This window comes from Corvus brachyrhynchos, unplaced genomic scaffold, assembly GCF_000691975.1.
Source record: "Corvus brachyrhynchos isolate BGI_N302 unplaced genomic scaffold, ASM69197v1 scaffold37, whole genome shotgun sequence".
NCBI classification, from domain to species: Eukaryota; Metazoa; Chordata; class Aves; order Passeriformes; family Corvidae; genus Corvus; species Corvus brachyrhynchos.
In genome coordinates, this window is record NW_008239289.1 from 83,213 (window position 1) to 106,799 (window position 23,587).

Consider the following 23,587-nt stretch of genomic DNA (forward strand, 5'->3'; position numbering starts at 1 on the left):
TCTAAGTGGAACGCTTAGAGAAGATCTTCAATTTCCCTTGAGGGGAAGCCATTTATGCCAGTGCACAATGCATCTGCACCTTGCTAGCTCAACTTTGCTCCTCTGCACAACCTGGGAAGACTCCTGGGGCTTCTCTCTTGCATTTCTTTGGTTCCCCTGTCTTTCTTTGGGCGAAATACGGGACATGCAACTGGTACTTCCTATACACTGAAGGAGCCCCAAATTTAGGAGGCACCAGGTTGATAATTTTCATCCTCATTTAGCTATGAAAAAGCATAATTATTCTTTCTGCTTCTCCAATTTGTATGTAAGAGTGATTATTCACCTGCTTGTTCTGTCTTCCCCTTGCCTCCCTTAACTTTCCAGGCCTTCAGGATGCATTTGACAGTGACTGGGAGACTGGGAAGATCACTTACAACAACTATAAAAATGGTTCTGATGATGCTGTTTTGGCTTACAAACTCTTGGTACAAACAGGCAACCCTGCAAAGCCCATTGACATCAGCCAGGTAGTGTATCAGAGTCCATGCTGGTTTACACAAAAATACACAAGTCATCAGGAGTGGGGGGAGGTGCAAAGGCTACAAAAGTCATAGTTTCTTTTTTCCAACTCAAGGAGCTGAATGTCTGAATTACGTGTTTCTTGTGTGGCCTCGCTGACTTAGCTGAAGTCACTTGTTAGCTGCAGTATGGCTTACGTTGCAAAGTGTTCAAATCAACATGGGGAATGCTAGCCCTTGATTGGTACTGGTTGGTGTGCATTTTGTGCTCCCGTGCCAGACACCCTCAGTTTCCATGGAAATTGTTGTGAAAAATGCTTTTCTGCATCCATAGGTACATGGAGTTCAGTCCGATGCCAGACATTTGCAATAATTTGGTTTGTTCCTACTGATTTGTGCAAAGCAGAACATTTAAAAGAAGTTATTAATGAATCATAGAGGAAATAGACTGAAATGCTTACATGCAGAATCATATTCTTGTACCACCATCACTAAACACATCTAAACTGCTGTAGAACTACAAATGGCAGTTGTTAGAGGTGACTAAATAAAGTATGCCTGAGGTTACCACAGCATATGATTGCATTTGCTGTAGCCATTTCTAGGTGGAAATACATTGGGAATGACTCCTTACCCTAAGATTAGATTTCAAACCCTGAAGAAGAAATTCTGCAATAATGTACCTTCTCCTCTCTGAGAGTCATCATTGACTCACTGTGCTTTCAGCCAGAAAAACAGTGTTTCTAATGAGCTTCTTGGCAGTTCTGCTTATCGTCTTTCTTTTTTCTTTCTGGCATTAAAGGTGACAGATTTACAGAGCAAATCGTTCAAAGTTACTGTAGTGTGTGAAACACACTGCTGTATAGCAACATGCAACATGCTGTCAGGTCTGAATGAAGCTTCAGCAATGAATTAGGCAAAGAAAGGGAGTTGAAGAGAAAACCTTCAGTGACATTTTGTTTAGGAGAGTGTACCAGGTACGCTGTGGAACAAATGCAATTGGACTGCAGCTGCTGATATAATTTCCTGTGCCTGGGAGGGAGAAAAGTGTGGTGCACCCACAGGGGTTGAGCGCTGTACTGTGCAGTTCCAGAGACAGCTTGAAGACATACAGTTGTTGCATATCCTGTGGACTAATTGAATCCAGATCCTTGGAATCCAATTTTTTTTTTTTTAACTGCTGTCACTGTTGTTTTTCATTTCATTAAAAAGACCTGGAACTGGAGCTGAGCCAGAATTTTAAATAAACAAAACAAAAAACCCCAGTAATATTTTTCACCCATGGAGTCCTCTGTCAGAGCTCTAGCTGTGCAGGATTTGGCTAACAGAACCCTGGAAGTGTACCACTGCTGTTTACCCCACAGATGCATTTGCCCACAGTGACCCAAATAACACAGGGCTCTCATCTGCTTTTTTGACACTGGACATTTTCTGAATACATAGGTCATAGGAGGCAAGTGTTAGCAAAATTTATACAGATGTTGTTTTATTTTTATAGCTCTCCTCCATTTACTGGGTGGCATTTCCTTCAGTGTTAACAACAGAGGTTAACTGCACACAGACATGTACAGGGACTCTTGCCAGGTTTTCTTTCCTTGTCTTTAAATATGTTGCTCCAACTTGGTTGTTTTTTCATTCTTGGCTGCAGTCTTTCAGAATTTGTATTTAATTGGTTCAGTCTCTTCTGGAACCATCTGCTGATTTAGTGGTTATTGTAAATATTATATGAGTACTAATTTAAAAATAACCACTGTCAGTGCATTTTCTTAGATGTTGGTTTTGTTGTCAAACAATAGTTTTCTGCTAAGTCCCTTCAAGTGAAGATTCATATTCTCTTGCTTTTACCCTCCTATATTTGTGTTGCATCTCCAGGCCATTTGTTGAAAGCATTATGGCAAGAGCCCTGAAAGCAAAACTCATTCTGAAAGGCTTCTAATTTTTTTCCATTTTGCAGTTGACTAAGCAGCGTCTGGTGGATGCCGATGGAATCATTAACCCAAATGCTTTCTACATCTACCTGACAGCCTGGGTTAGCAACGACCCTGTGGCCTACGCTGCCTCGCAAGCTAACATCCGCCCGCACCGCCCGGAGTGGGTCCATGACAAAGCAGACTACATGCCAGAAACAAGGCTGAGAAGTAAGTAGCATTTCATCTTAATGTCCTACAGTTTACATGAGTGCCCCCACTCCTTCCTTCAAGCACCAGTAACTCTACTTGGCTGATGCTACACAGGGCTCAGAAGCATAAGCAGGAGAATACATTGTGTTATGCTGTAGCCATAGGAGATCCAAGCACCACTGCAATTGTGACACCACTGCAGGGTTTTATCATGTTGAAGAAAGAGTTATAGAACAGTTTAAAGCTCTAAAATTCTATAGTAAGCGTTTACCTTACTAGTGTTACTTGATAGTTCTGCCTGTGTGAGAAAATTGGGGATTTCACAAAATTCCTGCCCAAGTTATTCTGAAATTTCATTATTGAAACTCTGTCATGGTTGTCCTCAATTCTTAATACCTAAGAAATTTTTACCAAGGTAACTCATAACACCAAGCTACTGCACTGATACGGTACAAGAGCTACTTAACTAGGGGAGAAGTCCCACTTCAGGCCATTCACTGTTTTCCTGGCACCAATACCACTTGGCATTGCTTTGCTTCAGCTTGCAATTTATTGGGAGGATTGCTAGTTGGACACCAGTAGCGAACGGGAGAGAGTGTATAGGGGACAACTGGTGCAGTTGGAAATATGGTTGGATAGCCATGCTTCAGTGTATCTGAGCCCTAGAGTTTTGTTGCAGTCAGCCAAGTTTTGTCTTAATGAAAATTTATAGTTGAGATTATAATAGGGCAAATCATGTTAAGCAAGTCAACTGAATGAAGCTGCAGGGTCTGGAACACACAATGGCAGTAACCAAAAGCTTGTTGCAGAAGCCTTTTTTTTTCCTCTAGTGATAGAGCAGACCTTGCATTAGATTAAAAAAGTAGTATGGAGAGTGTTGGTTTGTCAAATAATTAAAGGATAAAAGTTATGTATTTCCTCAGTAAGCCATTACTTTTATATTATGGGGGTTTTTTTCTCCATTAATTTCCATCAGTAACAGAATGTGGATTTCTGAATCTGAATTTCCAAATATTTGATGGAAATCTTAAAAAAGCAACCAACCTTACCAAGCCTAATTTTTCTCCAGTTTTGTGTCAGTTGACCCCAGTTAATCTCAGGGAAATGAGCTTTGATTTTGAAGAAACTGCACTGCATAAAAGAGGAGCATTTGGATAAAATTTTGAAATTATGTGATTGTCTATTTTTTGCTGCAGTTAGGGATTTTTGACCAAGTATTCAGTAAAAAGTACCGCATGATAAAATAATCTCACGTACTGTTCCCAGTTTCTATTTACTGGAGAGTTTTTAAACTACCACTCATTCCAAACAAGTAAAACTTAAATTCACCACCCTTTATGCATTTTGCTGTGGAGAATAAAATGTTTTGCTAACCCTGGTCTCTGTGTATTATCTTATTCCCAAACACGCATTTTAACACTGCTATCATTTTCCTAGTTCCAGCAGCTGAGCCCATAGAATATGCTCAGTTTCCTTTCTACCTCAATGGATTGCGTGAAACTTCTGACTTTGTGGAGGCTATTGAGAAAGTGAGAGCTATCTGTAATAACTACACCAGCCTGGGGATCTCCAGCTACCCAAATGGTTACCCATTTCTGTTCTGGGAGCAGTACATTGGACTTCGTCACTGGCTCCTCTTATCCATTAGCGTGGTTTTAGCTTGCACGTTTCTGGTGTGTGCCCTCTTCCTCCTAAACCCCTGGACAGCTGGGATCATTGTAAGTTTATTATAAGGGTCTTTGTTGAAGTCAAATTCCTTTCAGCATAGCTCTTGCTGTAGTCGGGAAGGTTTTGTTTATGTCTGGGCCTCTGGTGGAGTATGTATATTGCATCATTCATTATATATTTATTCAACTTGAGGGGGTAGGGTTCATGCTAAAGGTACAAACCTTAATAACCTTAATCTTCTGGCCACCTTTTTTGCAGGTTTAAAGGTTTCTTAGAAAGGTACATAAACTTTTACCCTTGCTCAAATGCACGCTAACATAAGAAATAAAGACACAGAAGAAAATTAAGAGCTTTATTAAAGTAATTTCTAATTCTATATACCTTCTCCTCTTTTGTCACATATAGTTATTTTTCAAGGCAGTTGCTTATGACTAGCTTGCCCGTAAATTTTCATAGCAATTTCTGAATGCAATCTTTCTGGAAAAAACTGAAATGCTTATGTTGTACGGTATGCACTGTGGAGAGACTGTAACTGAGCTGTCGAGGAGAAAGAGCATAAAATTGTAAAATGCAGAGAATACTCCTCCATGGTTTCTGCAAGGCACCATAAGCCTCTCAGTAAACATTCAAGTTAAATTGAATGATGATGGTCCTATGTTTAAATTCCATAAACTATCGTATGGTTTATAAAATGCCAGAAGTAGAAAAGCATAAAACAGTTACTAGTTTTTGTAATGTACATTTATATGACAGGTATGTTAAAAGGTAAATGTTTAGTCTAGAATATTTTTCATAGCACTTAATCAAGCAATTTATGTTATTATGCTTGATTCATTAGCTTATAAAATCATTTATTGTAGTGCACACTTTTTTTCCTTTGGAAAAGGCGTTTATTTTCAGAGTCCACCATTGCTTTTATAAGTGTGCCTTTTTTTTTTTCCTGCTTGGCTTTAGCTACTTTTAAAGTTGATTCCCCAGATTTCCTCCCCTCCCTTTTCCTCAGTTTTTTTTTACAAGGTAGATGAAAGAAAAAGAAAAGCTTCCTCTTATATTTAACTGTTCACTTTGTCCATGTCAATCCCCCAAAATATCTTAAAAGCTCCGAGTCCCTCTGTAACCTGAGACTCATCAGCTGATTATGGCATTCACTTTCTTCTGGGCTTTAGACATCCTCGCCTGTATTTGCAGTTCTACAAAAGAGAGTTCAAATACAGATAGTTGAAAGATGCTTTTTCTGGAAGGATTGTCTGAAAGGCAGGTGAAAAAGAAAAATGTACCTGTTGGGAGTATCCATGATAAGGAGGAATAAATGGTTTTTCAGCTCACTGATGGATTGTAACCAGTACAAAGCTGGTGCTTCTGTTAACTGGTTCTCAGGATGTAATTTAGACTGGCTATTCAGCATTCATTGCCATTGAGAAAAATGAAACAAGTAAAAGCATCTTGTCCTTGTGAATATAGGATGGCTTTGAGGAATATGTCTTACGGAACCATGTTATTTTGAAATATCTTTCTCTTCATTGTCTGGAGTATAAGAAGTTACTAACAGATGTTTGAAATCATCTAGGTGGTGGTGCTGGCTCTGATGACTGTGGAGCTGTTTGGCATGATGGGTCTAATTGGAATAAAACTGAGTGCAGTGCCTGTGGTTATCCTGATTGCTTCTGTTGGCATTGGTGTGGAATTCACCGTTCATGTTGCTTTGGTACGTAAAAATTAAGAAACATTTAAAAAACATTTTAAAATAAAATGGTGACTATGTTCAGATCACAAATCCTTACCATCTCTTACCAGTGACGTGATTCTCAGGAGGAAAATGGTCACAGTTTTGTTTAACTTTCTGTTTGTCTCAATGGAACAGAGTGGATCCTGATGAGTTCCTAACTATTGAGTCAGTCTCCCAGGAGACAAGAGAGGACACATTAGCTGTGATACCTGTTTGTCTGATTGATGCAAGTATATAGAGAAAACAGAGATCTTAAATCACCTTGCTTCAGTCCAGACTCTCATGATCCTTGTCTGAAGCCTCATTGTTGTTGCTTCAGTGTTACACAGCTTTTTGTTCCTTCTTGCATGTAGATTCTCTACCTTGCAAAAGAGAATTCTTCAGAGGAGATTTTCAAAATCAGATATTGTGTCATTTGGTACTTCTGGACTTTTCAAATGGGAACATGTTTGAATTAGCATTCCATTTGTAAAATCTGCACCTTCTTTTCAGAAGCCATTGGCTAATAATAGTGGGCACAAACATGCAGTCCATAGGAAAACATTTTTCTACTGTTTTTCTAGTGGTTTAGATGATGTACAGAGTTAGGGTATATAAAATATCCCTAAATGAAAAGAACCATTTTGAGAAAAACCACAGTGGAAGTAGGGTAAGGTTAAAGTGGAGCAATTGGGGTCCTTCAAGTGATGACATCTTTTTTTCCCCTGCTGCTACAGATAGTTAGACTTTTGGAAGTAATTGAGTTTGCTAGGACATGGAATAGTTTGGGAAGTGTTAGAAACTAATGGTGTAGAAGAGGAAGAAAAATGACAGCTTCTTAGTATTGAAGATTTAAAACAGGAAAACTGGAATAGAAAGGGACAAAACAGTTGTTTCTAGATGAGAAGAAACTAATTTAATTTACAGAACTTTACGGGTCACCTGTGCTTGAAGGTAATCTGCCAAGCAAACTGAAAATAGTGGTTTTCTCATATTGACACTGGAGATAAAAACTTTGGAATACATAAACAGTCAAATCAGTGTTGTATATACAAAAAAGGCAGTGCTGGAACTTTTAATACCGAAATTAATTGAGTTTGAGAGTGATTCACAATCCATTTGTGGGTCAGTTCTCTGCTATTGCTTGCGAATTGTGACCTTTGTTTTTTTTTAGTTCTGGAGAAGAGAGACTTAAATTCCAGTATTGTGAGGAAGATAGCTGCTTCAGCACATATCTTAATAGCCAGTAGGGAATTAACCAAAGAGAGCCCTTACTAATCACAGGAAAAAGATCAGCCAGGTTCTTGTTTTCTTAAACCATTGAGTCATACACAGAGTAGACAAATTCGTAACACACATCACCATTTGAGTGTTCTTGATACAGCTTGTTCATAAGGAGCTGAAGGGATGAAGGCAGTTCATTAGTCATATTGTTGCTCAGGCACTACCATGTTCAGCACTATTCCTAAGATAATTTTGTATGTACAGAACTAGCTTTGAAGTACTAAAAGTTTAAAAACCTTTTGGTTTTGAGTGACAGTGTTAAAAAAAGTCATAGAAGCCATGGACCCACAAGAATAAGAGGAGTAGCCCTGCAATTTTCACACCTGAAGTGCTTTCACCAAGACGTGAATTCTTTTCAGGTGGAAATAAGGAAAGCTGGAGACAAAAGGCTACTGTTGCAAGCAGGCATTGCTTCCAGTATTATCATGGTCTGACTCTGTCATCAGTGCTTGCTCTGGTTGTGTGACCTCAGCAACTTCTATGTGGTATGACTGCAGGATCAGGTCTTCTCTCAAGGGTCAGCCAGCTACAGAAATAAAACTTTGATAAACTATCGTTTGGAGTAATTAACTGATGGAAAACTGTGTGTACGAGGAGAGAGGCTGTTTGGAAGGTTGTATGCATCAGTCTAAGGAAATGGACTTTTTTGTTTTACAGGCGTTTTTAACTGCCATGGGAGACAGGAACCATAGGGCTGTCCTTGCACTGGAACACATGTTTGCACCGGTGCTGGATGGGGCTGTGTCTACTCTGCTTGGCGTGTTAATGCTTGCAGGATCAGAGTTTGATTTTATTGTCAGGTAAAGTATTTGTGTGTGTTGACTTTCTTTCAAAAATAAAAAAATGTGCTTTTGATTTTTAGTCACTTCAGTGAATCTGTCATTTTGTTGCTATGCATGGTGTGTCAAGTATGCTTACATCATGGTCCTGCTTTCCCTCTGTTTTATTAACTCCTTGTTACTTGCTAGACATGGTAAGGTTTCCATTGCTGACATTAAAATCTGTTCCAGGAAAATCTGACACTTAGCATGAAGGAACACAAAAATGTCGCTCTTTAGAAAGTTTGCTAATTCTGGGTTTGAATTAGTTCAAAGCATCTTGTATTGTCTAGTATTAGCTGCATCTGACCTTTAGCCTTGAGGTCCTCCAGACTTCTTGTATGCACAAGAATTTGTATGCAAAGGACACGCGAACTTACAAACACTCAACTGTGCTGCAAGTGACTCTCTCAGGGCCTTCTTTTTCTATCCTTATGCGGGGTTTATATAATGAGGAAAAGGGGAGGCGGGGGGCAGGTGGTGGAAAGAAAGCCCTGTTTGGGAGCTGGGGAACCATAAATATGAACACAGAACTTCATACTAAAATTTTGTACAGCAAAGCCTAAAGGCCCTTCTGTTTAGAACTACAAGCAGGCTGTTTCTTGTGAATATAATTAAGAATGTGAGTTTGTCAAGTATAGAGGAAAGCAAGTTTTTTCTTCAGGGGAATTTGAGAAGTGCAATGAAACAGATCCTATTCTATTCCAAACAACCTGTGGAGCTCTGCAGAATGGCTAATCTTAGAAGTAACACAGGCTCTTTGTGGTAAACTACAGCACACACACACAAAAATAATCCAAGCCCTAAAAATGGAACGGAGGTAGAACTGGGCCAAATAAAAGTGCTCTGAAAGATGGCTTAACTACTTAGGTAGACATAAGCTGGATAGATGACTAGACTTAACTGACATCCATTTGACAACAAGAACAACGAATTGTCAGGGGCAGGAGCTGAGAGAATGACTGCTAAATCTCATCAGGCTTTTTGTTTATATATGAAAGAGATTTGAAGAAAGCAGGCAGTTTGCAGTTAGATCTCATGAAACCTACATGAGTATTATTACTATACAGGTACTCCATGTCCTGAAATAGAATTTTTTTTCCCCCAAATCACTATTTTTTACTTTATTGTATTGGTATTGAAGAAATATAATTATTCTTTCAGGACCTGGTTTTGTAAGGGTTGGAACATTTTGACATACAGGTTACTGATAGATTTAACCTAAATTTACAGGGCTACATTTTTGTTGTACTGCTTTCCTACTTAACAGATGAGATTTTGGCACACATTTTTGTGTCATAGCAAATGGAAGATCGTAGCAGCCCTTCACACAAAATTTGGATTGGATGTGCTCTCAGTTTATAAAATGAGCCTTTCAACTTTTCAAATTCTGTTATTTTACTTTTTTTGGCCATCAGTTTCTCATTTTATAGCACAATCTCACTTTAGTTTGCTGTATTTAAAAAACATAATAAAATAAACTATGGGGAGCCTGAGCATTGTTATAGTGGGCGAAGAAGATCCCAAACTTCCGGAAAGCGACAGATTAGTCCAGCAATATGGAAGATTAAGTAAATTAACAGACATTGTATACACCAACTGGTCAAAGCTATAATCCTCCTGTTTATTCTAACGTTAGATGGATGAGATGCAAATGTTTTTAATGCCTGTTGTTGATCTGTGTCCCAGTTTAAAGTTCTGGTGGTTTATGTTAGTAGAGTAGATTGGCTTGCTGATTTTTGCTAATGCAGATCAGAAATTCCCAAATGTTTACAATAGCAGGATATTTATAGTTTTACAGGAGTCTGATATATTTGATCAGATGTGGAAACAGGGAGGCAGTAAAGTTTGTTGCCAGCTAGACAATGTAATCAGCAGACCCATTAGTAGCAAACTTGCCCTCTGTTCTTCTCCTTTGCCTTCTCCTCCAGGAATTTACCAAGACTCAGTCCTTGAAATCACTAGTTACAACGCAGCCTTAAGTTTAGTCTGAGCCCCAGCTGTGCCGAATACCAACTAGCAAGACTTTCCTTTTACTGACAGGTTTACCTTGGTATTCATGAAGGATCCCAGACCTTAGCCCTCAGTGGTGGGAAAGGACAACTACTTGTGCACTTTTCTCTTCTTCCATAGTATTTCAGCCTTTATGTTTGAATTGGCTGACGCAAAACAAGAGTATTCAGAGATGCTAAATTGTTCAACAAAAGATTAGCCTGCAATGCAGCTCTGCCATTGTGGAGCACTCTTACTCAGTACAATGCTGAAGCTTACTATAGAATGGGCATTTTCTTTGCAGAAAGTGGGTTCCTGTGTTGTAAAAGCATTGCAATTCAAGCTATTTGGTAAAACTGGAACTCACAGAATTCTAGGCGTTAAGTTTGATTAATGAATGGCAAGGAAAACCCTTACCTGATATACTGTAGATTTAATTAGACATTCTGCTGTAACTTGCGGAAAGCATTTCACAGTGGATTAGCTGCTGGGAGAAGAGGGCTTCTTTTCCTTCTACACTAAATTGTTTAAATTCTACACCCTTCACTTCATTTGTTTGCTTCTGCTGGGTTTTCACTAATGGGGGCCCCTTTTCATTGTATTTGTGCTTTCAATCCATTCAGCCATTCCCTGCACATTCCATATTTTTGTGTTTGTGTAACACATTCATAAATAACATTACATGCTTCCAGATTCTGGGAAATTAACAAATGTAATTTTTTTCTTTCCTTTCTCAACTAACACTTTGTGGAATATAGCTTCTCTAATTCAAAAGGTAAAAACCCCTATATCTTATACAGAAAGTGATACAATTGTTTCTTTGATATTAGTAATATGTTAGAGTCAATTTAGTATTGCTATTATTTTAACATATGCAGGAGTAATTTGTAATCCCCTGTTTCTAACAGTGGCTATTCTCTGCCCCAAACCCTTTAAACTGTACTTCAGGTATTTCTTTGCTGTTTTGGCAATCCTAACCATTCTGGGAGTTCTCAATGGATTGGTGCTGCTTCCTGTTCTTCTCTCATTCTTTGGACCATACCCTGAGGTCAGTAAAATTAATGGTGAACAGAAAAAATAATACTATGTCTGCACTGCTGTCCCCCTCAGTCACCCACCATTTTTAGAAACTATTTTAAAAACTTTCTTGGATTAATTTTTTTGCTCTCAGGCTTTTAAATAATTTTTTATTAAAAGTGCTGTTTGTTATGTAGTTGGTACTACTCTACTTTTAAAATTTTCTTTAATAAGTCTTGTTTTAGAGGTTGCACTAAGCTAACCTGATAGTTATTTATACTACTAGCATAATGTGATCTGCAAACAAGTTTGGAAAATAAGGATTTCCCTCAATATTTTGCAAAAGACAGTGTGTTTTATACACATTCTTCCCTACCTCACTGGCTCTGTTGAATTCCTCAAAGTGTTTAGCTGAGCAGACCACCAGGAAGGCCTGTGTGGACCAACACACACAGTGGTGGTCCACAGACCACACCTTGATAACCATGATTGGTCTGCCAGAAGGTCCCCACTGTCCAGTCACCTCTCCCTGCAGCATTTTTCTCCCTCAAGTAGGGATGCAGGGAAGGCTTCACTTAGATGTTGATGCCTTTACAGGACAAAGCTCAAATCCAGACTCCAGGTTCAGAGATACCAACATTATATTTAGTTGTTGATCATTAACTCTGGAGTTATGTGGGGTTATCTTTATCACGTGTCAGTAGAATCAGTGTGCTATGTTTCACATCCCTATATATATGTGTGTGCACAAGACTAAAACACAAGGTATGTCTACAGCACCAGTATATTCCAGAAGTGTTTGGGTTCTTTTAATATTAGTAAAACAGTTTTGACAACAATGTGTAATCTCTTAATTCCTAACAGTATGCATGACCTGTCTCTTACTCAAGCAATGTGTATGTGTGTGTTATTACCATATATATTGCTGTGATGTGTGTATCCATCTCTCTTTGCAAATAGACACTGAATCACACTGTACCAACCCACAGAGGTGATTTTATGAAATCACTGCTAATGCTTGCTGAAGGGAGAGGGAAGCCCCCATATTATTTTTATTTTTATATTTACAAGTGCAAGTGCATGCACATACACACATAAAGGCACTTCCTGAGACAATGATACCTAGAAGAATCTGTGTAGTCCTGTTTATATACATATCCACTGATGGAGATCATGTCTTTTACACTTCCATTAATTTTTTTCACTTCAGTATCCATGTTCATCAGAAAACTGTTGCTAAGGTTGTTGTGGCATGGCAGGGTGTGTTTGTGTCAAGCACTAGCGATTAAAAGGGTAAAGCTATCTGAATGTAACTGAAAGCATTGCTGTCATCAGGTTTCTCCAGCCAAAGGACATGACAGATTGCCCACACCATCTCCTGAGCCACCCCCCGGTACCGTCAGGTTTGCACTGCCACCTGGCCACACACATAATGCTTCGGATTCCTCTGATTCTGAGTACAGCTCTCAAACCACCGTGTCTGGCATCAGTGAAGAGCTTCATCAGTACGAGGCCACGCAAGGTCCTGGGGCACCAGTCCATCAAGTAATAGTGGAAGCAACTGAGGATCCTCTCTTTGCAAGATCCACTGTAAGTAGCTTTCTAAGTAGCTTTCATATGGACTAGCAGGAGGGCAAGAAGGAGTTTTTTGGTGTGGTTTTTTTGTTTTTAATCGATCTATTTATTTTCATGGAAAACTCTTTCTAGCTGATTGTGACTTTGTGCCAAAACCTGTTAGCAGGGAGTGAAGGTTTTTCCCATTCTCTTCTTTAGAATTGAGTTGGAGGTAAAGCGGTGGTACAAAAGCAGCGGCCTTTGGCATGGATAATTGCTGTTACATCCTATTGGCACCAGCCACAAGAGAGAGCTCTCAGTCTGTTTGATGACTGTTTTCAGAGAGAGGATGAGAGATTACAAGATCCCAACCTCTTTCACACATCTTGTGAATTGCTATCATATACCTCTCTGTGATAGTACATTTTGGGGAGAAAGATCAGAGTGAGAAGAAAGTAGTTCAAGTGCTTGACCAAATCTTGGGCCTTGTTGCATCTTGCCACTGGGTTGGCACAATTGCGATTTCAAAAGAAAGTGAAAAAGCTCTGTCTCCTACCCCTGCTGATGTTGCATGCTGAGCTGCAATGCGGATCTGGTTTTGTTCAGCAGAGGCCTAGAAATAGGTACAAGCACAGCCACATTTGAAGTTGGTCACGGTTTATTGACTGACGTAGCTGCTGTGCTTCATGCTCTTTATGGAAATCAGAAAACAGATTCCTACAGTCTATACAAACTACCCTACTAACATCCTGTGTATGTTCCCTGCACGGAATAGACCCTTTTCCAAATGCCTGCAATTCTCCTTGTTGAGTTAAGATCAAGTGCTTGTCACCCATCCCTTTGAAAAGATGGACCAGCATGTAGGAAGCTTACAATAATGTTTTCAGCTGTCATCCTGTGTTTTTCTGAAGGTATGCTTTCCAGGTTTTAATAACTTCAGACAAAAACCATGGAAAAATCAATTACCAGATTCCAGAACTTTCCCTTTGTGGGGTTAGAGCATCATTATAATTATTCTCAGCATAAAATATAAGCAAGCATAGTATTTGTTTGCTCTGCTTTGCAGAGGTGTAACCGTGCGTGTCCCTCTCAGGTGGTTCAGCCGGAAGCAAGGCATCAGCCGAATCCCAGGCTGCAATCAAATCCAGAGCCCAGCACACAGCAGCCATGGCGTCAGGGCAGACAGCCCAAAAGGGAAGTGAGGGAAGGGCTGCGACCACCTCCTTACCGCCCTCGCAGGGATGCTTTTGAAATTTCTACTGAAGGGCACTCGGGACCCAGCAACAGGGATCGCTCAGGCCCCAAGGCTCATTCCCACAGCGTGAGAAGCCCGGCTTTCGGGGCCACGGGCACTGAAGGAGCAGCCTACTGCCAGCCTATCACTACTGTGAGCTTTCCATCCTACGACGGACACCATGAAGCTGGCCATGCACCGTTTGAGGACCCACATGTGCCTTTTAATGTGCGGTGTGAAAGAAGAAATTCGAAAGTAGAGGTTATAGAACTGCAAGATGTTGAATGTGAGGAGAGGACAACTGGCAACAGCTCACAGTAAGGTAGGTCCATCACATGTAACTGCAAGCTTTGGCTTGTGTCAGGCAATGGTGTGATCAAAAGAAAGGAAAAATGAAGTTCCTCAGAGGTACCTTTTCTTTAGATAGCACTACTTACAGGTCACACTGATCACCTTAAATGTGCTAACTATGAATATAGTACATTTTGCACTAGATGAGAGGATGGCTAAGGTAGTCCTCTCCAACACTGAGAAGTCATAGTGCATTCAGACATAAACTACTTTAAAAAGGCTTGCAAGATGGATAAGTATATCATACAATCCCAGTTTACCAGATGAGAAAAATGAAGCAGACATGTTGTGTAACATCTTCAGAGCTGTCCTGACTGCCTTTACCATTTCATTAGTTCTGTCTTTTGATCTCTGAATCAGGCATGCTCTAAAATGTTATATAAAATGACGTTTCTTAGGAGAGTGTAAAACTGCCAGCTACTTCAGGAGTTGTCATCTCTTGAATGAAATAGTTTGTGAAAGAATTTAAAGTCCATAAAGGGAATGAATCCCTCTGCAGGATGAGCCGAGTGAGAAGTGGGAAGTCCTGCCATGCCTAGTGCCCTGCTGCTCAGCAGGGTGTCCCCTGCTCTTTGGGGGGCCCTTCAGAGGGCCTTCCCAGTGACCTCACACACTGGAGGTGTCTGAGCCGACCTCTGCCTTGCCAGGGCCAGCTGCTGTGGCTATTGCAGATTTGCATAGCGTAGAGCTGCCCATTGAGTTTTTACACTGAAAACTTTTTGGGGCTGTTACCTGAAAACTATTTCTCACTGTTTTCACACTGTTCTTCTCTTGGAGGGGAAAAAGGAAGTGTTAGAATAGTTACTTATCTGTGGATTCCTGTTTTTTCTCTTTGCTTGTCTGAGCTTTTTTATTGACAGACACTAGTTTGAGCAGAGAAAGTAATTTTATTTTGATTCTAGAATATTTTGCACGTACGTACGCATGCATGTGCATGCACACACACAGAGTTTTGATGGAAATTTTGATGATAATTCGAAGTGAAACTACTTTCTGAATTATAAAATGTGTTTTCAAGCATCCCAAAACATAGAAATGAATGCTTTTAGCCACTCAATCTAGATGTATGACAAGTAATAGTATCCACAGTATAAGGAAATACTTGGGCTCTGCTTTTTCAAGCTGAAGTGCGTGGTAGTATGAGATTCTTAAGTAAGCTCAGTATTCAATGTAGCATACTTGTCCTCCAACTGTTCCTTGGTTTTGACTGAATTTGTCACAGGTATCTAAAATTGGGAACTTAGAAATTAAAGCATCTACATTTTTTAAATTGGCATCAGTATTTTTTCACCAGGAAATTAATGACTGAGATGAAAGCAGAGCCAGCATTTCCTGACTGGTAACTAACCACAAGAATCATGAAATGAGTTGGCTTAGTTTGATTTGCTTGTTTTTCTTGAAATTTGGTGAATGTTTGCTTTTTTCCCTCTCCTCCTTTGTACAGGGTAATAATTGAAGCAAAGAAGAGGCCAAAGATGGAAAACTGTATTCCAGAACTGCTTGAAGAGAAGAACTGCTTGAAGTTGTAGAAAAGGACATGCTGCATCAGGACAACAGTTCACTGTTACTGTAACCTATTGTATTATTTTGTTAAATATTTCTTTTAAGTATTTAAAAGATGTACACATATGTAATATACAAAAGAACGATGTAAAGTAGTATAATCTGGAGTAATTTGCCTCTGGGCAATGGAATGGGGACAATATTGTGTGCTCTTTGTACTTTTTGTACATTGATATCTGTGCCACAACTAAGCTTAATCTAGTTCTAAATTTCAGCATAAGTTGCTGCTGCTTAAATATTTTATAATTTACTTGTATAATTCTATGCAAATATTGCTATGTAATAGGATTTTTTAAAGGTGGTACATGTCTTAAAAATATTTTAAATTTGCGTATCACAACCCTGTGGTAGTATGAAATGTTACTGTTAACTTTCAAACACGCTATGCGTGGTAATTTTTAAAATAAGCAAATATGAAGAAAAGCAAGTTAATCTGGGAGGCTTAAATAGATTTAGCTATGTGCAGGTTTTATTTTGCTGTATGTGTCCATGTGTGCATCTGGAAATATGCATGCTTCTGTGTCTATGTTCCTGGTGTACTGTAGTTTCTCTTCTACTGTGTGTTAACACTTGGTGGGCTTACAAACCCACTGATGCTGATGTGAGTCTGGCTTTCCCTGTTAGTAGGAGCTAGTGAAAACTCTGTTGTTGTTTACCAATATATACAACTATAGACTGCCATCATCAAAGGCCCAACTAAAATACTAGAGAAGACAGGGAGTTGAGGTTTGGAATTATGTTTCAGTTCCCAAACCCTTAATGACTTGGTTCACATGACTTTGGTCAAGTCACTTAACTGCCCCATGGCTCAGTTTCTCATTCTGTAAAATGGTTATATTTACACTTACCTACCTCCCAGGAATGTGAGGCTTAATTACTGTTTGTGTAGTGCTTTGATTTCCTTTTTTCCCTTGCAGAAGGTGCCAGGTAAGTGCAAGCACTATAACCATTATTTTTTTACTTCCAAAGGTGCTGGATATTGAGAGGTGCTGGTGGTTATAGAAATACAATGAGCATCTGCCTTATTTTGATACTGTTAATTGAGTGGCATTAGAAGCTGGATAATGAATTGTTTGATGGTGAGCCAGAGCTTAGCTGAGTCATTACAGCAATGAAAGCAGTATCTTTGGTCACCTTATTTTCGTGGCAGGAAGGAGTTAAGAGTAAGGGATAAAAATTAAATGGAAGGATTAAAAAAAAAAGTATATTCACTTTTTAAATAGAAATGGCTTTCTGGTGGGCCGGGACGGTAATGACACGTAAGGCCTGGGTAGTTCTTTTCTCTATTGTTTGTGTTTTCCCATGCTGCATCGGCACTTTTAATTAAAACAGCTAAACTGGGATCTCTTTGCGAAACTAATTTAGCTTTTTGTACTATTATTTTTAAACTAAAAGGGGATTGCTGCAGGTGAAGGGTCTGGAAAAACACTACAATCTGTGTTCCAGTTGGAAACAAACCGTAGGAACAAAGAACCTTAATTTAAAATAATGCAACACAAGTTTTCGTTCTCTCTGTCTTCTTTTTTCATCTTTTTTCTGCCCTTCTCCAAGCTGTTTTTTAGAGCAGGTAGATGTTAACTTTTGTATTCAGAGCCAAACACAACCAGTATTCAGTTTCTAAACACAGCAGTGGTAGGGCTTTTCTTTATATATATATATACATATATATATATATGTACCTGAACAGCAGTGGCCAATTCTTTGATGGCAAAGTGTTTTTCTCCAGTGGCTTCAGGGAGTCTTCTTTGCCCACAGACCTTGCCAGCAAAACGAATGGGGATAATTAGAATGCACAAATTTCCATGCCTTTTTTGCTCACTTGAAAACACTTTGATATGAGGCACTTGTTTACAGATCTCCAATGTGAACACTCGAAGAGCAGGTGGCGAGAGCCTGGTGTCATTCCCGTGATACATAAGCTACTGTTTCAGTGCACACCAAGGGTTAATGTCGCAACTGCCTACTGGTCCAGTTCACTGTCTAACATGAAAATTCTTGATGACAAAAAGATGAGGGCCCCCAATTTAGCACTAGCAGCATAGTGACCTCAGATCATACAAACTCTGCAACAAAACTGTATGGTACTAATTGGAAGCTGCCTTCAACCACCAAGCTTGTGCGCTTACGTGTCAGAGGTTGGCAGGGCTCCCACTGGCACTGCTGCTGCCTCTGTGCTGCAGGCTGGCTTGCTGCCTGCTCTTCCTCGGGAGGGAAGGGGCCCAGGGCAAGCTGCAGTGTCTGCCACCTGCCCAAGTCTTCCTGCGTACTTGTGTGTGGGTGAGCTATCTGCTGCTTTGTGCACAATGTAGACCTTCTTCTTCGATAGTCACATTGGCAAGGGGAGAACTCAGTGGCTGGCAACATTTATTTTGTTTTGGTTTTGTTTCTTAACTTTTTTAATCATGGGTGATATTTATATTTTTGTATCATAAGAATGTTTTTCTTACAGTATTTGTCATGCCAGTTTATAACAAACAAAATGCAGGGATTTTATTTGTATTGGAAACACTATTACAGTTATGTTTTTACTGTTTAATGGATTTTTATTTGTATAGAGTGCTTACTAATGTTAAATAGGAAAGAGTATATAACATTTACATTATGGACTTGTTGTAGCTTTTAGTGTAAGGAGTTAAAAGGAAAAAAATATTCAAACTGGGTCTCATTGCCTGCCTGTTTGGTAGGAGTGGGTTTGTGTCATTTCAGTTACAAAGATAAAATTATGCCATATAATTTATTTATATGAAAATTTATTTTTGTAGTGTACATAGTAGTCATCAAGTCTTTTGACAGAAGTATATTTTTAAAGAGTTTATATGTAATGATGATACCATTATGTTTTGGAACACTGCTGAGATACAATTACAGTGCACACTTTTTCTTGTAAACCCCGGGGAGAAAACAAAGTGTTTAACAGTGTTAAGAGAGAAAGAGAGTGTGAATATTCATACAATTCTGAACTGTGTTTTAGTTACCATTTGTGATCTAGTGTGGTTCTCATTTTAAGCTTTGAATGGAAATTGTACAAACTCTCTAAATATTAATGTTCAAACACTGATAGAAATTCTAACATGAATAAAAAAATATTATAACTTACAGGGTATGGATTTGGTTGTTTATGGAATGCTTCTTTATTTACTGCTGGTCATCTCTGCAGGTGCAACCATGCAATCATTCTGATTTGGAGCGTGAATCTGCGATCTTTCGATATTTGGGATGTGTGGGATATTCAGATTTGCCCATTTTGGAGCAGGAGCCATTTGCTACCCTGTCCAAATGGTAGCATGCTGGTCCTCGTCTGTTGATTCTGTTACCTTTGTTGCAGGTTGGGGGATAGGTTTACGACTGGGTTATACATGTCATTCTCACTCTGAATGAAACAATTTGTGTAGACTTCAAACTCTTTGCTAATATATAAACACTTGGCTTATATAAACGCTTTATATAACGGTTATTTCTTCTTAGATGTGGGAGGAAATTCTTTGTCTTTTTCCCATCTCTGTGGTTGCTCCCTAAATTGGATAAGAAAATCAGTCTGGTATTTCCACTTTGTGGAAGAAAAAATAAACGTGCAGTTCTGAAAACTACAGCCATCCATAAGAAGGGAGACTCTTGACAAAATTCCCTCTGGGAAGCATGCTACCGCTTGCCAGCCAGGGTGCAGGTCCCTGTGCCCTGCATGAGCCCCACTTGGCAGGGAGGAGAGGCTACAGTGGGCAGCAGAGTGAACAGTGTTAAGTAGCAACATCTGTCTGAAGTCATTTGCATCATAAACCTCGGTGTGGTTTCTCCTGTGCAGATACTCTGCTGAGCATCCTTCAAAGTGCCACAGAGCCAGCAGTCCTTTATTTTATCCTGTAACCCTTAGATGACTTTTTTACATGAGTCTTCTAAATTTCTCATAAGCAAAAAGCCCAAACATGTCTTGAGATAATTTATAATTCAGCCTCTACTTTCCATGGTCAGAGGAAATACAAATACAATTTTCTATTTTATGTTTTCTGGAAGTTTTACCACACAAGAGAAAAATAGAGTTAAAGGACTTGAAATGCAAAACACATGTATTTTTGCTACTCAAAGTACTCCCCCTCACACCCTCAGGATTAGCCAGCCTGAGTCAGGTTGCAGATTTGGCTTTTGTAGATACCGCCCATGAGAACAGCGCTCACTTAGGCCTTGCTTTAGCTCAGCTCACTCACTTCGTCTTCTGTGTCCCAGCCATCCATGGGAGCAGTTCCATTCACACAGCTGGAAACCATGTAAATAAATCAATACATTCTCTCCGTCAGAACATAGGATTTTTTCTTTTAACATTCCATTTTGCATCAACAAAAGCTATTTACATTATATTACTTGTCATGTTAAGGTTTCTTATCATTTTGCTGTCAGTCTTATTAACCACAGGTAAGAACTTGATTAGATTTTTGCCAGAGATTGGCCGTATTTATTCAGGCCTTAAGTAAACATGTGGCCAAATTTTTGTTGGCCTAATGCACGTATTTAACAGCTTCAGGAATGCTGCATGCTGCTAAACTGCAGCAGCACTGATGTATGAACAGGTGTTTCATTTTTGTTAACTTTTACTCCCAATGAGAATTTGAGACACTGACTGTTTATATCTGAATATACCACTGCCAAATTTTAATTATTTTTAATGTCTGCTTCAAGCAATGAGAACAATTACTACTTTCCAACTCCATTTAATCATTCTTGTCTTTTTTGTTGCATACATGTTGAATCTTATTGCTAGAACAGAGTGCGTGCCAGGAAACTGCACCACCTAGCTTGAGTAGCTTGAAAAAATACATGCCCAGTTTAACTTTCCCTGGTTAATTTCAGCTCATTAAGCACAAAAGCAAAGCAGTACTCTGCTTTGACCAAAAAAAGAGAAAAAAATGTATATGCTGGCATATTTTACATATTTGATGCTGCAGATATTATTTTGCTCCTACAGACACTATGTAAGCAAAAGAAATCTCTCCCTCAGATACTCAGTTGTCTGCAGTGTCATCCAGGCCACTTATCACAGCTTTCCTTATGAACACTTCCACTCTCCATTTTCACAGCCATAACTGGATGTGTCGCTAGTGTTTCTGCTGCCACAGCAGCTAGGCCTGCTTGCCATTGGTGCAAGATAAGCCTGCAGTGGAGAAGATTGTATTTAGGGTTAATGATGCACGGAACACAAGGCATCTTGTGTTTTAGTCTGTTCTGCTAATCCAAGCATTCTCACAGGCTCTTCTCCAGGCTTAACTCAAGCTGCCAGTTAAGACATGCTGGATCTGTGAGTCACCTAGATGAATTAGGATGTCATGTGTGCACAGGGGATACAAACTTTAGCACAATGGAGCACAAAAAATGTGGCTTTTCTGTTTGGTCTTTCCATCCCTTGAGCTCAAATCTTTGCAGCTTGCCGACCCTATGGCCCAAAAGACAAGCCAGTGGGGAAGACTACTGCCCTGGCTGAGCAAGGAACTTTCACAGGAGCTCAGGGAAAAAAAAGGAGAGCTTATGACCTTTGGAAGAGGGGGCAGGCAACTCAGGAAGGGTAAAAGGATGTCTTTAGGTCATGTAGAAAGAAAACTAGAAAGCTCAACTAGAATTCAGTCTGGCCACTGCTGTGAAAGATTATAAAAAGTGGTTTTATAAATGCTTTAACAACAAAAGGAGAGCCGAGGAAAATCTCCATCCTTTATTGGACATGGAAGGGAACAGAGTCACCAAGGATGAGGAAAAGGCTGGGGTACTTAATGCCTTCTTTGCCACAGTCTTTAACAGAAAGCCCAGTTATCCTCAGGGCAGCCAGCCCCCTGAGCTGGTAGACAGGGATGGGGAGCAGGACAAAACCCCTGCAATCCAGGAGGAAGTTGTTAGTGATCTGCTGTGCCACTTAGACAGCCACAAGTCTGTGGAGTCAGATGGGATCCACCCAAGGGTGCTGATGGAGCTGGCAGAAGTGCTCACTAAGCCGCTCTCCATCATTTATCATCAGTCCTGGCTAACTGAGATCCCAGATGTCTGAAGGTTGGCCAGTGTGGCACCCATCCACAAGAAGGACTGGAAGGAGGATCTGGGGAACTACAAGACTGTCAGCCTGACCCTGGTGCCAGGGAAGGTTACAGAACAAATCCTCTTGAGTGCCATCACACAGCACATACAGGACAACCAGGGGATGAGGCCCAGCCAGCAGGGCTTTGGGAAAGGCAGGTCCTGTCTGACCAACCTGATCTCCATCTATGCCCACATGACCTGCCCAGTGGATGAGGGAAGGGCTGTGGATGTTGTCTACCTTCAGTGAAGCCTTTGATACTGTCTCCCACAGCATTCTCCTGGAAAAGCTGGTAGTCCATGGCCTGGGTGGGTGACCTGTTTGCTGGATTAAGAACTGGCTGGGCCCAGAGAGAGGTGATGAATGGTGCCACAACTACTTGGTGGCCTGCCACTAGTGGAGTTCCCCAGGGATCAGTGTTGGGGCCAGTTCTGTTTAACATCTTTATTGATGATCTAGATGAGTGTATCAAATGCCCCCTGAGTCAGTTCCCAGATGACAACAAGCTGGGTGGGAGTGTCAATCTACTGGTGCATCAGAAGGCTCTGCAAAGGGATCTGGACAGGCTGAAACCAATTGCATGAAATTCAACACAGCAAGTGCTGGGTCCTGCACTTCAGCCACAACCCCATGCCATGCTACAGTCTTGGAGAAGAGTGGCTGGAAAGCTGCCCAGTGGAAAAAGACCTGGGGGTGTTGAACATGATCCAGCAGTGTGCCCAGATGGCAAAGAAGGTCAGTGGCCCCCTGGCCTGTATCAGCAATAGGGTGGCCAGCAGGACCAGGGCAGTGATTGTCCCCCTGTGCTCAGCACTGGTGAGGCCGCACCTCAAATGCTGTGTTCAGTCCTGGGTCCCTCACTACACGAAAGACATTGAGGTGCTGGGGTGTGTCCAGAGAAGGGCAGCAGAGCTGGTGAAGGGTCTGGAGCACAAGTCCTGTGAGGAGCAGCTGAGGGAGCTGGGGTTGTTTAGCCTGGAGAAAAGGAGGCTCAGAAGAGACCTTACTGCTCTCTACAACTGCCAGAAAGGACGGTGCAGCCAGGTGGGATTTGTCTTCTTCTCCCATGCAGAAAGTGACAGGATAAAAGAAGACAGCCTCAAACTGTGAGAAGGGCGGTTCAGGCTGTACATCAGGAAGAATTTCTTCATGGGAGGGGCTGTTAAACCTTTGAATGAACTGCCCAGGGAGGTGGTGGCAAGAACCATCTGTAGCGGGTTCAGTTTGTAACTGGGCAGAAACACCAATTTAGTGTAGTGGTTTGGTCCAAAATACTTATTACTGTTTATCTTCTGTGAGACAAGAATTAGAAAAAACGCAAAACAGGCACCAAACTTGAAAGAATATAAAGAAGTTTATTAACAGACCTAAAAGAAGAGAAAAAAAATTATACCACACCTTCAGAACTCTTCTCCTCCCCCCACCTTCTTCCCTTCTCCCACTGACAATGTAAAAAGACAACCTTTGAGATGTTCAGTCAGTTTACCACTTCCATAATAACCTTGTTCAGTCCATTTAGGAAGAGTCGTCTCTCTTGCCCATGCTATGAAAACATTATCAGAACGAGACAGCCGCCCGGGTTGGTTCTCTGCTCACATGTGAGTCCCTTCCCACGACTTGCAGCTTTTCCCACAACTGCTTTTGAGGATCCAATCTTGAGTTACTGGGGTACAATTTTAAGGTTGAGCCGTTCAGAAACAAAAGTTCTCTTCACCCATCTCTGGGAGCATTT

The 23,587-nt window shown here is 40.4% G+C and overlaps 1 protein-coding gene across 2 annotated transcripts in view; it reads left to right on the forward strand.

Moving 5' to 3' along the window:
- The window catches only part of PTCH1 (patched 1), a 42,392-nt gene extending 23,483 nt beyond the window's left edge, over positions 1-18,909 (forward strand). The window contains exons 14-22 of one of the 2 annotated variants that reach the window (XM_017740457.1): positions 367-509; positions 2,455-2,638; positions 4,058-4,338; positions 5,856-5,993; positions 7,935-8,077; positions 11,036-11,135; positions 12,440-12,694; positions 13,752-14,214; positions 15,688-18,909. In XM_017740457.1, the coding sequence (XP_017595946.1) occupies positions 367-509; positions 2,455-2,638; positions 4,058-4,338; positions 5,856-5,993; positions 7,935-8,077; positions 11,036-11,135; positions 12,440-12,694; positions 13,752-14,213 (1,706 nt within the window). In that variant the 3' untranslated portion in view covers position 14,214; positions 15,688-18,909. Of the gene's footprint in view, positions 1-366; positions 510-2,454; positions 2,639-4,057; positions 4,339-5,855; positions 5,994-7,934; positions 8,078-10,845; positions 10,863-11,035; positions 11,136-12,439; positions 12,695-13,751; positions 14,215-15,687 lie in introns of those variants that run through there. The other variant, XR_001864023.1, reaches the window with a different exon arrangement.
- Positions 18,910-23,587: the final 4,678 nt, after the last annotated feature.